Source organism: Lynx canadensis, chromosome C2 (assembly GCF_007474595.2).
Source record: "Lynx canadensis isolate LIC74 chromosome C2, mLynCan4.pri.v2, whole genome shotgun sequence".
NCBI lineage: Eukaryota > Metazoa > Chordata > Mammalia > Carnivora > Felidae > Lynx > Lynx canadensis.
The window spans coordinates 32,180,723-32,197,333 of record NC_044311.2 but is presented as its reverse complement, the minus strand read 5'-3'; the positions used below and the strand labels follow the sequence as shown (position 1 = coordinate 32,197,333).

At 37.7% G+C, this 16,611-nt stretch overlaps 1 protein-coding gene across 1 annotated transcript in view; it reads left to right on the top strand.

Annotated features, from left to right (window-relative positions):
* Positions 1–16,611, top strand: part of STAG1 (stromal antigen 1) — a 402,316-nt gene that overhangs the window by 267,639 nt on the left and 118,066 nt on the right. Inside the window, exon 10 of the mRNA XM_030330452.2 lies at positions 9,564–9,687. Within this exon, the coding sequence (XP_030186312.1) occupies positions 9,564–9,687 (124 nt within the window). The remainder of the gene's footprint in view (positions 1–9,563; positions 9,688–16,611) is intronic.

Below are 16,611 nucleotides of genomic sequence, written 5' to 3'. Positions count from 1 at the left end.
GTTTTTTCCCTGTCCTTTTGAATTATTGAAAAAAAAAAATAGTTCCATGCCAAAATGCCATAGGTTTCTGCTGTTTTAACCCAAAGGTTGACAACTTTTTTGAATAAATGCTTCTCAGTTCTTTTGGTTGATTTCCAGGAAGCTGAAATGATTGTTTTTGTCTTCATAGTTCTTTTTTGGGAGAAAACATTTCCCAACCACTTCACTCTCCTATTGCCTCACATTCATTTTTAAAAGATATTCTCTCTTGTTATGGAATTCTAGGTTGACATTTTGGGATTTTTTTAGCACTTGAAAGGAATTGATCCACTCTCTTTGGTTTCCCTTGTTTCCAACTAGAAAGAAATCTGTCATTCTTTTCTTACATATTTTATAGTTTATTTTTTTGCTGTGATAGCGTTTAAAAGTTTTATCGCTACAGCTAGTAGAGATAACCAATGCTGTTAACCTATTCTGTTACACTGTTCTTTGCTGCCATTTTCTTAATGTTTCTTTCATCTCTTCCATGCTCTCCTCAAACATACATACTTGTTATAACAACTGTTTGAATGTTTTTATAAATATTCATCTACTTTTTTCTTAGACATGATTATGTGTAATCCTTATTTTTAAGGTTTGTTATATGGACCAGAGCAGTATTTTGTCTAAGACTAATTTCCTCCCAATACTAAGATAATAGCATTTTCTGAACTGAACTCTACTCTGAACTCTAGCCCTGTGAATTACAAGGTTTTTCTGCTCTGGCTCATTGGGACACAAAATACTCCCAGCTCTGCATGTGCTATCTCCTCTCCCCATTCTTTCCCCAGCTTTAGGTGGTTCATTCGTGTGTGTGTGTGCTTTTTAGTATTCAGCTGATGAGGTGATACAGTCTTTGTGCAGATCTTCAGAGGTTACTGTCTATGTACATCTCTCCCCTCTGATACTATGCCTTGTAAAAATCTAGCCACTTTGTACTCTAGAGTCCCAACTCTTTCTCCTCAACTCAGGGATATACCCAGGCTCTGTCTTGGTTCCTCTGCCAATACTGCTACCTGGCAGGCACCAATCTGGTGCATTCTGAATTACCTTATTTGTTACCCTCTCTCAAAGATTACTGTCCTGCTCTGCCTAATAGCCAACATCTAAAAGTCATTATTTTATATATCTTACTCAGGTTTTTAGTTTTTTCAAGTGGGTATATAAATCCTGTCCATCGTGACTCAGCCATGCAATCTTAAGTACAGAATCCATATTATTTTTCATTATTTTACCTTAGTCTTCAATGCTAACATTACGTAATTTTTATTTTAGAGTTTCACCCTTATTGAATCTTGCCAAAGCTTCAACCAATCATTCTCATAAAAACAACAATTCTTTAATTTTCTGTTACCTTATTGATTTTTATTTAATGAGGCCTTAAATAAACTAGTATTCATCTGTCACAGCTTACTTTTGATACATTAAAATTTTAGCTGTGTGAACCAGAATTACAAACAGTTGAGAATGTGACCTGCCTTCCAAAGTTATCAGTTAGAGGTACCAATCATTGATTTTTCCAGAAGTATTACTTACTCTGTAAAGGGGTGATGTTACTGCATGTACGTACTAGAAATAGAAGGTGCTGTGCAGTGATGGCACTTTAATGCCTTGAGTCTCACATGCTACTTTAATGTCAGACAAATATTGAATATTGGAGTGGTTCAGTCGGTTAAATGTCTGACTTTGGCTCAGGTCATGATCTCGCAGTCTGTGAGTTCGAGTCTCGCATCAGGCTCTGTGCTGACAGCTCAGAGCCTGGGGCCTGCTTCAGATCTGTGTCTCCCTCTCTCTCTCTGCCCCTCCCCTGCTCACACGCTCTGTCTCTGTCTCTCAAAAATAAATAAATGTTAAAAAAATTATAAAATAAAAATATTGAATATTAATCTATATGCTGGTAGATCTAACTACCAATTTATAGGAGATAATGGAAAATAGAAGAGGCTTTTGTATGACTCCGTCTTCATGGTATCATTTTAGCCCAGAATGTAATGAATTATACAGACCAAATTGACCCATTTCCTTCAACAAATAAATGGCATATAATAAGAACAAGTAGGTATAAAAACACAATATAAAATATTGGATATGAAAAATATATTTATGATATAGATAGATATTTAGTGAACAAAATACACTCTAGACTGTTGAAGGGACAATTAGTGAATTAGAATATAATACTGAGGATTTAACCCCAGCAAAGTAGATATGGAATAACATTTCTAATGCATGCGGGATTGTTTGAGAGGCTTCATAAGTCCTTTACATAGGATTCCAAAAGAAGAGAAAGGTATTGGAAAGAAGTACTATTAATGAGAAAGCTGAAATTTTATAAAATCGGTTAAAATAGAATTGTCAGATTGGAAAGACTTGAGTATTGAGTAGGTTAAGAAAATATTTCACTTTTAATCATGCCATAGTAAAAGTGCGTAACATGAAACATTATGAGAAAATCTTAAAAGCAACCAAAAAAAAGACTGTTATTTCAGTGGTGGAACACACCGTAAGAACAAACAATGGAAGAGGAGGTAACAGAGGAAAGATTGCAATAATTTGAGAGGACAAAAAATGGATGTCTTTTGTTCTCTTTTAGTTTTTTATACTATAGTGAAACATTTTGTAATAATGTTTTCAGAGTTATTCTTATACAATACTGTGTTATGATTTATTCTGAGCAAATTGCCATCTTTTTAAAATTTTAGTCATCTTCCTAATATTTTTTTTAAATTTCTTTCTAACATTTATTTTTGAGAGGGAGAGAGACAGAGCACGAATGGGGGAGAGGCAGAGAGAGGGGAGATGCACATTGAAAGCTGGCTCCAGGCTTTAAGCTGTCAGCACAGGGCCCCATGCAGGACTCAGACCCATGAACCGCAAGATCATGACCTGAGCTGAAGTCCGATGCTTAACCAACTGAGCCACCCATGACCCCTAATATTTTTCATTTTTTACTTAACCTGTGTGTCAGGTTGATAGTTCAAATGTGAATATAAATTAAAGATAATGTTCTTTAAAAGTTAATGTATTCTTCACATTCAACTTTTAATCTTATGCCTTAAACTTTTGTTAATAGTAAAATAGTAATGCAGGATAGCAGATAGCCATGTCACCTGCTCTGTATGAAACTCTCAGTGATGTAGTGCCTTTCATTTTGTCACTATTTTCACTAAAGGATAATGGAATAAAAATGAGGTGAAAAATATTTGTAATTTATTAAACTATTGTATTTCTAATGCATTTTAATCATCCTGGATAATCCAGGTTGATCGTTATTTGATTATCCTGAAATAATTAAATGAAAAATCTGGATTTAACTAACAGAAAGGAGAGTTGCAGCTCTTCAGGTCTGCTTTTAAACATTACTGCTTCACAGAATCCTTCCTTGACCCCATCTTCACCCCTCTAACATTTTTCTATGCCTCTGTGTTCCCTGTACTGCCCTTTACTAACATTTATCATTTGCTTAGACAATTTATTTTATTATTTTTCTGCATCTTTCTGTAAGTTAAGGTCTTTATTAAGTTCTTGTTCTCAGTCTAATAAAGGATACAATATGACTTTTCAGTAATTCTTTAGCTGTTCCTTTCGCTTTTGGGCTATTTTTTTTTTTTAATTCTTTAAGTTCTAGTTTAGAAAATGTAATTTTTTTAGCCAAATATTAGTGACAAAATTGGTTGAGACATGAATTCATTTTGTGCTACAATTTAGATAGCAGCCTTCTTGGCACTTGTAATTATTTCTCACTCTAGAGCTCTCATGAGATTCCTTGTACATGAGAGATAATTGTAAGTGTCAAAATGCCCATATTAGCCAAGAGTTATTCTCCAAAATTTGTATTGCCGTCATTTTAATTTAGTCTACTTCCTTACTGGGAAAGCATCTGTAAGAGTAGTACAAGAAACATTTCATTAAAATACACTGGAGTTAAAATTTATTTTGTTGTAAGCAGAAAATAATTTGAATTCCATCTGCCAAGAAAGCAATTCAAAATGAAAACTTTAAAGTCTGTATATTAAAGAGCCACATCTTGGGGCGCCTGGGTGGCGCAGTCGGTTAAGCGTCCGACTTCAGCCAGGTCACGATCTCGCGGTCCGTGAGTTCGAGCCCCGCGTCAGGCTCTGGGCTGATGGCTCAGAGCCTGGAGCCTGTTTCCGATTCTGTGTCTCCCTCTCTCTCTGCCCCTCCCCCGTTCATGCTCTGTCTCTCTCTGTCCCAAAAATAAAATAAATAAACGTTGGAAAAAATAAATAATAAATAAAGAGCCACATCTCCCATAAACGCACACTAACTGTGAAGGTCAGTCAATTAGATAAGTTTTTCATAGAAATGAACATAATTTTTTTGTGCTGTGACATAGAGTTACAACAAAGGATTGATCACCACAGAATTATTATTTTCTAGGTTTTTTTTTTCTTTTTGAGTTCAAAAGTAAAGTGAACCTGACTTCAGTTTTATTTTTTTTTTTTTTAATTTTTTTTTTTCAACGTTTATTTATTTTTGGGACAGAGAGAGACAGAGCATGAACGGGGGAGGGGCAGAGAGAGAGGGAGACACAGAATCGGAAACAGGCTCCAGGCTCTGAGCCATCAGCCCAGAGCCCGACGCGGGGCTCGAACTCCCGGACCGCGAGATCGTGACCTGGCTGAAGTCGGACGCTTAACCGACTGCGCCACCCAGGAGCCCCTGACTTCAGTTTTAGTTGTTCATTTCAAGGCTGCAATACCACAAGTATGAAAATTAGTTAATCTTATGATTGCCTTTACACCTTCCCCTGTTGTACTAACTTTTTTACCCCCTTTAATCTTTGCTTTGGAAATTCCCAAATATCACGTAAACATTACTATTTTTTTTTAATTTTCTTAATGTTTATTTTTGAGAGGGAGACAGAGCACAAATGGGGAAAAGGGAGACACAGAATCTGAAGCAGGCTCCAGGCTCTGAGCTGTCAGCACAAAGCCCAGTGTGGGCCTGGAGCTCATGAGCCGTGAGATCATGACCTGAGCTGAAGTCAGATGCCTGACCAACTAAAGCACCTGGGCACCGCTAAACATTACTTTTCCAAATGGACTGAGGGTGTTGGAAATAGATATTAAGGTGTTAAAAAGAAATTTAATATGAAAATCAAGGGTTAGTGGAATATTTCAAAAACATACTGCATTTTTATTGTATACTTTGCTCAAAATGTTCATAGAGGGCAAGAAAGCTATATCTGGTAATAAGAGGATATGACAGAACTAACATCACAGGAGCTTGAAAGAACAATCAGTGTTGTTATTTAGAGTAAAATGAAGGCATTGTAAGCATAGAGATGACCACAGACATGTAGATACTGATGCACTTAAGCTATTTGGACTAAGGAAGCACTCACTCATGGACCAGACTAGAAGATTGGTTATTGGTATGGGTCTTCGATAATAGTAGAAAGTAATGATATATTTTGTCATGTAACAAACCACTCCATGTGGTTGATTCTAATATGGCTTACTTAGGTGGCTGGTGGCAGAAAGAGCCCAGTTACTCACCATGTGGAGTTCTCTGTAGGGCAGCTAGAATGACCTCAGGACATGACTCAGAGAGAGTGATCCAGGAAAGTGAAGTCACAAAGCAGAAGTCACGATCTCTTTTATGACCTAACCTCGAGTCAAAATCCATCATTTCTACCACACTGTATTTGTTAGAAACAAATTACTAAGTATACCCACATTTAAAAAAATAAGAATGTATCTCTACAAAAAACAATTAACAAGGAATTTGTGGACATATTTAAAAACTACCACAAAGGAGTTCTAATTTTATGTATAATCTGTGATTACATAATATAATTACCTATAGAGAATGATTAGTCTAACAGGATGGTATCAGCAGGCAAAGTGGATTGGAATTTCAAAACCTGGACAGGAAACAAATTGCCTCGGGACTTTTAATAGTAGCAGAATGTGCTTTCTGACCACACATAGTCAAATTGTAAGTCTAGAAAGGATATTAAGAAAATTTTTTTTAATGTTTATTCATTTTTGAGAGACAGAGACAGCGCACGAGCAGGGGAGGAGCAGAGAGAGAGAGCACACGGAATCTGAAGCAGGCTCCTGGCTCTGAGCTATCAGCGCAGAGCCCGACACGCGCTCAGACTCGTAAACCATGAGATCATGACCTGAGCTGAAGTCAGATGCTCAACCAACTGAGCCACCCAGGAGCTCTGGATATTAAAAATTCTTTAGTTAAGGGGGGAAGGGGTCAGACTGGCATCTGAAATAGACAAGGATTGGGATTCCAAGAAGACGAGTTGTATCAAAATGTTGACAGTGCATGCAGAGAAGATCTATTTCCAAGAACATAAGCTTTTAGGAGAATGGTAAGACTAATAATCATTAGAAATTAGACTTAGACATAAAGATGGTTATAAAAATATTTTGAACAAGATTTCTCTCCTGAAAGCTATAAGCCTTTGTCATTTCTAGATCTTAATACCAATACACTCATGATGTTAATACCAATAGTAATGGTATTCGTATTGGTAATACCAGTGGCAATGAATGGAAGAATGTTTGAACTGTGTATATGTGCAGTTACCATACTTAGTAGTCTTTGTAGGTTTTGTTTTTTCTTTTTAGTTTATTTATTTTGAGAGGGAGAGGGAGGGGCATAGAGCCAGAGAGAGAGAATACCAGGCAGGCTCCACATAGCTCTGTGCAGAGCCATACTAAGGGAGTGTCAAGCACTGACAATGAGACCATGACCTGGAATGATATCTAGAGTTGGACTATTAAGGGGCGCCTGGGTGGCTTGGTCAGTTGAACATCAGACTTCCGCTCAGGTCACGATCTCCCAGTTCACGAGTTTGGGCCCTTCATTGTGCTCTGTGATGACAGCTCAGAGCCTGGAGCCTGCTTCAGATTCTGTTTCCCTCTCTCTGCCTGCTTGCTCGCTCGCTGTCTCTCAAAAATGAATAAATGTTAAAAAAAATTTTAAGAAAAAAAGAAGAGTTGGACTATCAAAAGTCTGATGCTCAACCAACTGAGCTACCCAGGAGCCCACAGTCTTTGTAATTTTTCATCAACGTACTATACCCATTCATTTTGTCTTCAGGCTGCTTTCATAGTATTGTGTAATAAACAAACAAACAAAAACTTAGCCTGTTTTTTAACTTTCTGGATTTTGGGTGGTTTTTTGGTTTTTTTTGTTTGTTTTTTAGGATTGATTTTTACAAGGGTAATACAGTAGAGAATAAGTGTAACATACCTTTGGGAGAGTAAAGTGATAAGATTTGGGTGTTTTAATTATGCTGTTATTGTTTTCATTTGGTCAACCCAGTGGAAGACAAAATACATGAAATTGTAGTTCACAGAGATGGAAATATATATTAAATAGTAGAATAATACCAAGTTGGGTAAGGATATGAAACGCTAATTTATGGAAAAGATTGTTAATATCTAATAATGCAGAAGATGTATATTACTCCTTTTCCAGAAATTTCACTTCTAGGTATAAAAAGTGTGTTACAGACTCAGTTGACCATATCCTAACATCAGATACACAGTAGTTCAAAAAAAATATTCACTTGGCTTACCTCATGTGACACTTTTTCATATTTTCTATCCTAAATCCTTTGTTTTTCACTAAATAAATGTATTTCATAATGTGCTGATAGGTAGTCATATACTGTTTGAAAACACTACCCTACGTAAACTTTCAGATGTGTGCACAAGAAGGCATATACAAGAATGTTTATGGCATTCATTGTTAATAAAAGCAAAAACTTGGAAACAGCCTAAATGTCTGCCAATGAGAAAATGTATAAATAATTTATAATAATTTCTCTATATGCAGAAAGGAGAACTGAACATCATTTTTGGAGAGGATACCTACAAGATACTATTTGTGTAAAGCTTTAAAATCTGTAAAGCTATATATATGAACTTAAAGCATAAAGATACAGAAGGGAGCATTTATGGAAGGTTTAGTAGGTGCCAGGTGTGTTCATTCTCACAGTAACTCTGAGCCCTAAGCTAGGTACAGTTATTATAACTATTTTACAATTGAGAAAATCTAAGAGGGAAGTAACTTGCCTAAAGCTACATAGCTAGTAAATAGTGGAGTTAGGATTTGAACTTAGTATGTCATGCTCCAGAGTCTGTACCATTAGCCTATGCAATAGGATCTTTCCATAAGAAAAAGGCATTGAAAATATGTAGGAAAACTAAAGATTGTAATTTAGTAGAATGGCTTTGAAAGAGAAAATATCAGGGCTCCTGGGTGCCTTAGTCGGTTGAGTGTCCGACTTTGGCTGAGGTCATGATCTTGCAGTTTGGGAATTCGAGCCCTGCATCAGGCTCTGTGCTAACAGCTCAGAGCCTGGAGCCTGCTTCAGATTCTGCGTCTCCTCCTCTCTCTGTCCCTCACATGCTCATGCTCTGTCTCTCAATAATAAATAAACGTTAAAAAATTTTTAAAAAGAAAGAAAATTTCTCACATTTTTATTCTTGAACAAGGGGACTTAGAAGGAATTGAGATTTATTAAAACAGAGAATCAAATACCAGAATTCTGTATTCTGAATTCTCTTTTGTCATAAAAGAGAAACTAAGAAAAGCTTCCGAATTAACAGTAAAATTCTAGCTGAATTATTGCCAGATTAGCAATTAATTAACAGACGATTGATTGTCTTTTTTAAATTGGAGAATTAAAATTACCTAAAATTTTAACTTACCTATATATGGTAAATCAGAAACCTCGAAGATTGAGCTACAAAACAAAGTTAAGATTTATCTTATGATCTTTAATATGATTTTTTAAAGCTATAACTAATAACCTGTTAAAAGATAAAGTAAAAATATTAAAATTGTATTTGTTCGTGGTTCACAAATCTTACAGTATGAAAATCATCCCAGGAGTGTTATATTAGATGCTTAAAGTGAGATGAAAAGCCATCTGGGCACGGTGCCAGAAACCTGACTTTTGGTACACTTCACAGTGTAGTCACCAGGATTGTTCCCATTTTGACTGTGAATTATTAGAGCAGTTACTTCAAGGTTTTGGTTTTTAAACTATTGTACATTTTCAAATAATATATGCTTCCATCATTTTCCCTTAAAGATACTAGTTTGTGTTTTGGTCATGTTTATTTTCTCTTAATTCAGTAGATGTGTGCTAGCTTAAAAGATTCATAATTATTTAGAGAAACAATTTTTGAGTTCCATATTATTCTGTGTTTAGATGATGGTATGCTGGTTTCCTCAGACTTAACATGTTTCTTGACTCCATAATAGTTGTGAGGCTTTCAGAAAGCTCCCAGGTTTCCTAGTCCAATGAAAGTAAAATCAAAATTAGATGATTTCCAGAAGCATATTTTTTTTCAGTTTGGTACTGGTAATTTTTATTTTATAGAAGACATCTAAAAAACAGAATATACTAAAACTGGAGGATTTTTTAGAGTGCAGATATAAATACAGTATTAGGAAAAATGTTAATATTTACTTGCTGCAAATGAGTATGAAGTACATTCTAGCTTTGGATGTTAATCTGAGGTTTGTCTGGTTTTCTTCTCTAGTGATGCTATTGCTGAGATTAGAGCCATTTGTATTGAAGAAATTGGAGTATGGATGAAAATGTATAGTGATGCCTTCCTAAATGACAGTTACCTAAAATATGTTGGCTGGACTCTTCATGATAGGGTAAGTTACTGTTTCAGACTTTGATAGAAGATATGCTTGTCTCAATACTAGAATGCTAGGAATTATGATGGCATTAGTTGAGTTTTTGTTTTTAAGAGTTGTAATAATATGAAAATTTAAGATGATACACCTAAATAAATTGTTCATTTGATAGCCATGACAAAACTTGAGACATTGGCCTGTGTGGAAATTCTGTCTTAATTTACTGTAATACCATCTTAAACCAAGTTGACAACCTAGTACATCTAAGGTTTTAAGAGAATATACCATCCCAAGAAGCTAATTATCTTTTTCTAGCTTGGAATCAAAAGAGATTCCTTGTTTCTCTTAATATACAACAACAACAACAAAACCTTCTTGTTTTGAATTTGTTAAAGCCATATGACAGTAGAGTATTTTATAAGAGTTGAGTAGATTTGTTGGATTTTAGAATATTTGATCTAAAAATCCATTTTTATTTCTGTGCCCCTAGAAAAGGCGCTCATTTTGAAAGGAATCCCACATTATCAAATGCTGAATAAGTAATCCTCAAAATAACCAAGGGGAGGAGTGACAAATTATTGGAATTTTTATATTGAATGACCTGATATTCTATAACTTAAATTGCCAGATATTCACGAATAGAGAAACCTTACAATTTATCTTAAATTTTTAAATGCAATTATATTATTAGACTTTTAAGACAATTTTGGTAATACTCTAAGATTTATTTTTTATGTATTTACCATTATCAGCCTGTAGGGCATTTACTTTTTAAATAAAAGCATGCTAAATATTACCAAAGATAATTTGAAAACCATAAAATTTCATATATTATAATAAAACAGCCCAGGGGATTTTACAGACCACTTTTGCTATAAGTAATAGTTCAGAGTATAGGGAGATCATCACCCGTTGGTTGTTCAACCCCACAATTACTAATGTTTAATTGATGATTATAAGGGGTTCTTATCCCCTACCTTATTTGAAGGAATATCCGGTTAGTACACAGTGAATTTTTTCCTGAATATTTATCTTTGCTGCAATTCAGAATCCTTTTGTCTACACTAATAAATCCCAAACTTCATCCTATGTTTTCTTTCTTCTAATCCTCATGTGGAATTCAGGACTTTCACAGCTAAGCCTCATCTCAGGTTTATCCAATTAAATTTTATGCATTTTGAGAGAAAGAATTATACAGTGTGTCCTCACAAGCATACACGCATGGCTAAATCCAACAAGACAAACTTTTTAGTAGGAATAAATTTAAAGTCTTGTATTTTTATTCCTCACCACTACCATACCAGTTTTCCTTCTTCTCCTCCCTCCTCCTATCTCCCTAATAGAGTATCCTACTAAATTTAAGTAACAGTAAAATTGCCAGTTTTAACAGAATTTATGTAGGGCTGCAAATTCTGGGGAAGACATATTTGTTGGGACTTACCAAATACAAACCACCATTACTTTAAAATAAATCCCAAAACCATGTTTATAGAAGTTTTCTGTCCAGATAAAGGAAGAGGGAGGGAGGTTTTGTACATTGTTGATAAAAGGATATGAGAATACTATTTTCAGTAGAACATTTTTATAAACCTCTTTTACAATTACTTTATTTAGAAAAGAGTGTCAGTAGTAAGTAATCCCTTCTAAGCTTTCCTTTTTGTCACTCTAATATCACTGAAATGTTGCACTTTTTTCCATATGAGGACTGTAGTCATTTGCTTTCTCTCCTTTTTAAAACAATTTGTTTTAATGTGTTTATTTGTTTTGAGAGAGCTCATGTGCACAAGCAGGGGAGGGGCAGAGAGAGAGGAAGAGAGCGAAAACCCCAAGTAGGCTTCACACTGTCAGCAGAGTCTGACACAGGGCTGTCACTCACGAACTGCAAGATCATGACCTGAACCGAAATCAAGAGTCCAACACTTAGCCAACTGAGTCACCCAGGCGCCCTTCTTTATCTCCTTTTAATCATCTGTTTGAAAGTGCTTATTCTATAGGCTGTGGCCTCTGCCTTCCAACCTGTCCTGTGCCTTTTCAAATGAGCTGATAAAATTCCTGTCTTTTTTTAAGATTACATTTTAATTATAAATTGCATTTTTTGTTTTATTGAGATATAATTGACATAACATTGTATTAGTTTAAGGTGTACAACATAAAGATTTGATATTCCTATGTCTTGATTTCAGAATATCAGTCCACATTCCTCAATAAGACAAACTTTTTTCTTAATACTGCAAGTTCATTTAAATTTTGTTGTATAAGTTTTGGTCAATAGAAAGACAAGCAGTCTCTAACTAAAGGAGTTATTTATTAGAGATTCAGTTCGTCTTTCTATTGACCAAAACTTATTTCTAATTTCTCTACTCGTTGGTTTTTTTAGTTCTCTCATTGATGGTGACACAAAATAGGTCTAATTTAAATTCAGCTGTGGTAATCTCTGTGTTCTAGACTAAATATCCTAGTCTCTTTACATTTATGCTCATGACACTAGATTACCTTTCACTTTCCTTTACGGTTTGTCTGTATTGCTCTTTATTGTTTTTGCTTCTGGCGCTCTGTAAAATTCTTCTTTCTTGCCTATGCTTGATACCTCATATCAGAATCTCTGTAGTGCCTGGGTGGAACCTATTTTCTCTTGTTCCACCCCATTTCTTCTTCTCTGTGTTGACTCATCCCATATCCTCTTTAAGTTCATCTAAAGCCTTTTTAGCTCTTTATATGTCAAGCAGAATGATACTTGACGCCTATCACCAGGGTAGAAGTTCAAACACTTATGCCCACTGCATCTTGAAATCAGGTTTGCCAAGGAAAAGACAACACAGTCAAGCACTGGATGGAGCAATGTTTTACTCACATAAGAGGGGACAGAACAATATCGACTTCACTAGTGGGCCTTGGTCCTCCATGGCCAGCAGGTTCCAACCAGCAATCAGCATGGGGCAGTTGCCCTGCATGTACCTCTCTTATGCCACAAAACTAAGGACCCTGTCCTCTCCCCTGAAGAGATAGTTTTAGTAGTGAGTTTGGCCAGGTGCCTTGTGACTCACATGGTTAAGAAGACCATGGGGACCTACAATGAGTCTGAAATAGGAACGATATTTCCACAAAAGGCAGTTATCCCAGCACAGGTTGCAAAGACTCATCCCTTGATAAGGAAATGTTCCAGACCCCCGGCCCATTCTTATGCAGCCAAGTAAGGGTCAAAAGAATGCATGCAGAAGACTACCTTTCCCAGCAGTCCACACCTCACCCCTGCTTGGTCATCAAAGTGGCAGATAAAGCAAATCATATCCTGTAGGACCATTGCCCGCTCCAAACCCGAAGACAGAATTAGGTCTGATAGGGTCCTTGACCTATATGGATGTGGATTGCTCATACAGCTTCCCTGTCATTTGGAGATGGCACTTACCAGGGTGCTTAAGAGAGCCAGACCCAGGAGAATGATCAGGCTTCCCTGGAGGATGGTGCTCAACTAGAAACCCCAAGTGCCTAGATTAAGCCAACTAAAGAGGTTAAAAACTAAGTCTGAGGGCCTGTGAATATACAGCTAATAACCATCCCATCTGAATGTGGATATTCACCAGCTCAGTTTTTAACTTGAATTATTGACATATGTACACACATGCCACACTTTTCTACACCAGATGATCGAGGGCTGTCACCACACTGGCTAGTGAGTTCATTGAGTCTTGTTGATCTTGAATGGCTTACACAGTAGCATTAACTATTTCTGCCATGGTTAAGGACAGGTTGTATACCATTTTTTCTAGGGCTACATACCTATACCCAGTATTAGAATTTGGATAATTGAATGAAACCGGTGGTTAATTTGTCTTCCCAGGAGGGAACTGTGCACCACTCTGTGGTGTGTCAGCAAAGCATGTCCTTTCCAGCCCTCTCTGCAGTTCCTGACATGGACAGTGAGGCAATAAAATCTTTCCCTTGGAGGCATACATTCTGTTGTCCATTGGAGTCCACAGAGAAATACGTAATACAAGAGTGTGGGTGACATCCACCAGGGATTTGTTCTCAAAATGCTGACTCGTCTCAGCCTGCTTTTGCCATGTGGTTACCAAGAAAGAAAAGTTACATATTGGGTGTCCACATCCAGAATTTCAATAAAGATTAGTAATAACCATTCTAGTACAGGGGTCTTTTTTCTGTCACATCATAGATGATATTAAAGCAGGAGACTCCAGGGGCGCCTGGGTGGCTCAGTCTGTTAAACGTCCGACTTCAGCCCAGGTCACTATCTTGCGGTCCGTGAGTTCGAGCCCTGCGTCTGGGCTGATGGCTCAGAGCCTGGAGCCTGCTTCCATTTCTGTGTTTCCCTCTCTCTCTGCCCCTCCCCCGTTCATGCTCTGTCTCTCTCTGTCTCAAAAATAAATAAACGTTAAAAAAAATTAACAACAAAAATAAAAAAAGTAAAGCAGGAGACTCCAGAGTATGCTTGCATCTGGACTGTATTGAAGGACTCACCCAGTGATTTGACCCATTGATAACTAAGGAAGGTCTGAATAGTTGTAATTGCCCAGGACATTATAGTGGGAATGCAGGGCAAGAGGGACTTTATTCCAGAATGACAAATCCAGCATTGGTTAAGTTTCCCTTCTCTTACTGTGGCTGTACAGATTTTTATCAAGTTGTTGTTTTACCAGGCATTCTGTAGCAGAGGATTCTGTAGGAATGAGAAGAAAGAGTAATGTTCCTCCCTGTCTTCTACTCCATGAACCTCCTAAGGCCAAAGATGCTCCGGTCTACTACTTGTGGTGCTAATTACTTAGGTGTTGCAACCCAGGCTATCTGCCCCAATCCTGATGCTACTATCTTTTTGAGCACCCAGTGTCATTGTTGCTTGATCCATACTTTTTGGCCTTAATTGGCCAATCCAGAAAGGGAGGTCATGTGCTGCACATACTTGACATTCCAGTAACATCACCCACCCGATCTGAAGGACACTAGCACTGTGGTACTTCTTGGTTTTGTCTCCTACCCTTATGGTTTCTCATAGAAGGGAGGTGCCCAACGGAAGCATCACATCCAGAGTAGGGTCAGGGGGCCACGTCCGGTGTGCTGTGGCAGCCAGAACTGCAAACCAGTACACCAAGGGGAAAAAAGAATGACTGCTATACTGAGATTGGTATTTTGCAGGCATAGCCTAAACACATGGCTGCCTACTCCCTGCCCTCCACTGCGTCTAACCTCAGTATTTCCCAGCATGCATCATAGTGCCATTTTCCCCTTGTACTGCCGTGTACTGTTTAGTAGCCATACAGCCCTAGTCAGATGGGGGTACCAATTCATTAGCAGGCTGTCTTGGTATTCTTTCTTTAGTTGCTGTGTAAGTCACCCATTCATTCATTTAGTGGCTCCATTGGCATGAAAGTGATAATATGCATAAAAAGTTCATATTCCATGAGAATATATACCCATTGTTGTCTTGCTTGGGCAATGAAGGATATTCCTTGGTCAGAGTGAAATCTTTTAGGGCATCCAAAAATATGACATAAGGTTTGTTCAAGGACAGCTATGATAGTTTCAGTCAGCGTCCAAATGTCAGACTGAAATAGGAATACCATAGTCTGAGTAGGTGTTAATGGCAGTGAGGCAGCATCTGTGCTCATGGCTATGGGTTGGGGATACAGTGTGATCAATCTACTAGACCCAGGTGGGTCCCAGTCCTTGGTTAATGTGTCCCAGTTCTCTCTAGATGATTTGAGTATATTGAGAAGAATCATAAGATTGCACTGCATCCTTAGTCTTGGTGTCTTCCAGGGTTATCCCTTGGGCTTTGCCGCATTTTTCACATATGCAGTGGACTCCCATGTCCAGTTCATAGATACACCCAGTGAGAGATTGTTGCAGCCTGCAAGGCACAGGGTGGATTGGCATAAGAGTGCTACTTATGCTTTTATTTTAAAAAGTCTTTTGACTATCCACATGAGTGACATATTTTTTTCTTTATAGACAGTAAGCTGCTGCCTTGGTTCTTTTTCCCATATGGGACATCCCTTAACAGTCTAGTCTTTTTAGTTGCCATTCTCCTGACCATTGACGAGAGCCTGTGAGTTGGTAAAAATGTATCATGGCATGGTGGTAGGGGTGGCCTGTACAGCTATCACCAAAACACAGAGCTTGGCCCATTGGATAGAACATCCACATCTTGTCTCAGTCGAAAGATGGCCATCTCTTGGCCAGGTGGCAACTGCAACCCAGCAGACCCTATCTGCTTTAAGTTCCACAGGGCAGTCAGTAAACCATGGCTTACAGTCACCAGGCACATTTTAAAATCTTGTGCCCTAGGTAGCCTTAGGAGAGGCCAGAGCATCCCCTATAGGTTCTTTGTGCCTTTCTGGTAAGCTGGCTATTTGCTTATGGAGCCTGCTAGTCCCTTGGGATTCTGTCCAGGCCTTATATTGGGTGTACCATTTCCATTTTATGATTGAACTTTGGTATGAACCTTTCTAATTTTATTGGTAGGCTTTGTAATTACCCAAGTGAAAATAGTTCAAGTTGTAGTGTTTGTGTATAGCACTCTGGATGTAAGATGCTCCATCTCTATTAGTGCCCAATAGCAAGCAAGGAAATGTCATTCAAAAGGGGTGTATTGGATGGTAGCTTCTGGAATTTTGCAGATCCAGAGTCCAAGAAGCCAGGGCACCACAGTGGCAATTTCCTGCTGCCACAGACCAATCAGTATGTTAGGGGTGTGTGGAAACCTGCAGTTCCATCAGCTTAGCAAGTTTCAAAGGTCCCCAAAGCTGTGTCTGGGCCATGGCTTGTTGAATAGCTTCCAAGGCCTGCTGCAGCAAAAGACTTCATTTAAAATTGGTGCTTTAAGGGGTACCTGGGTGACTCAGTGGGTTGCGTCTGACTCTTGATTTCAGGTCAGGTCATGATCTCACAGTCAAGACATTGAGCCCTGTATCAGACTCTGTACTGGAT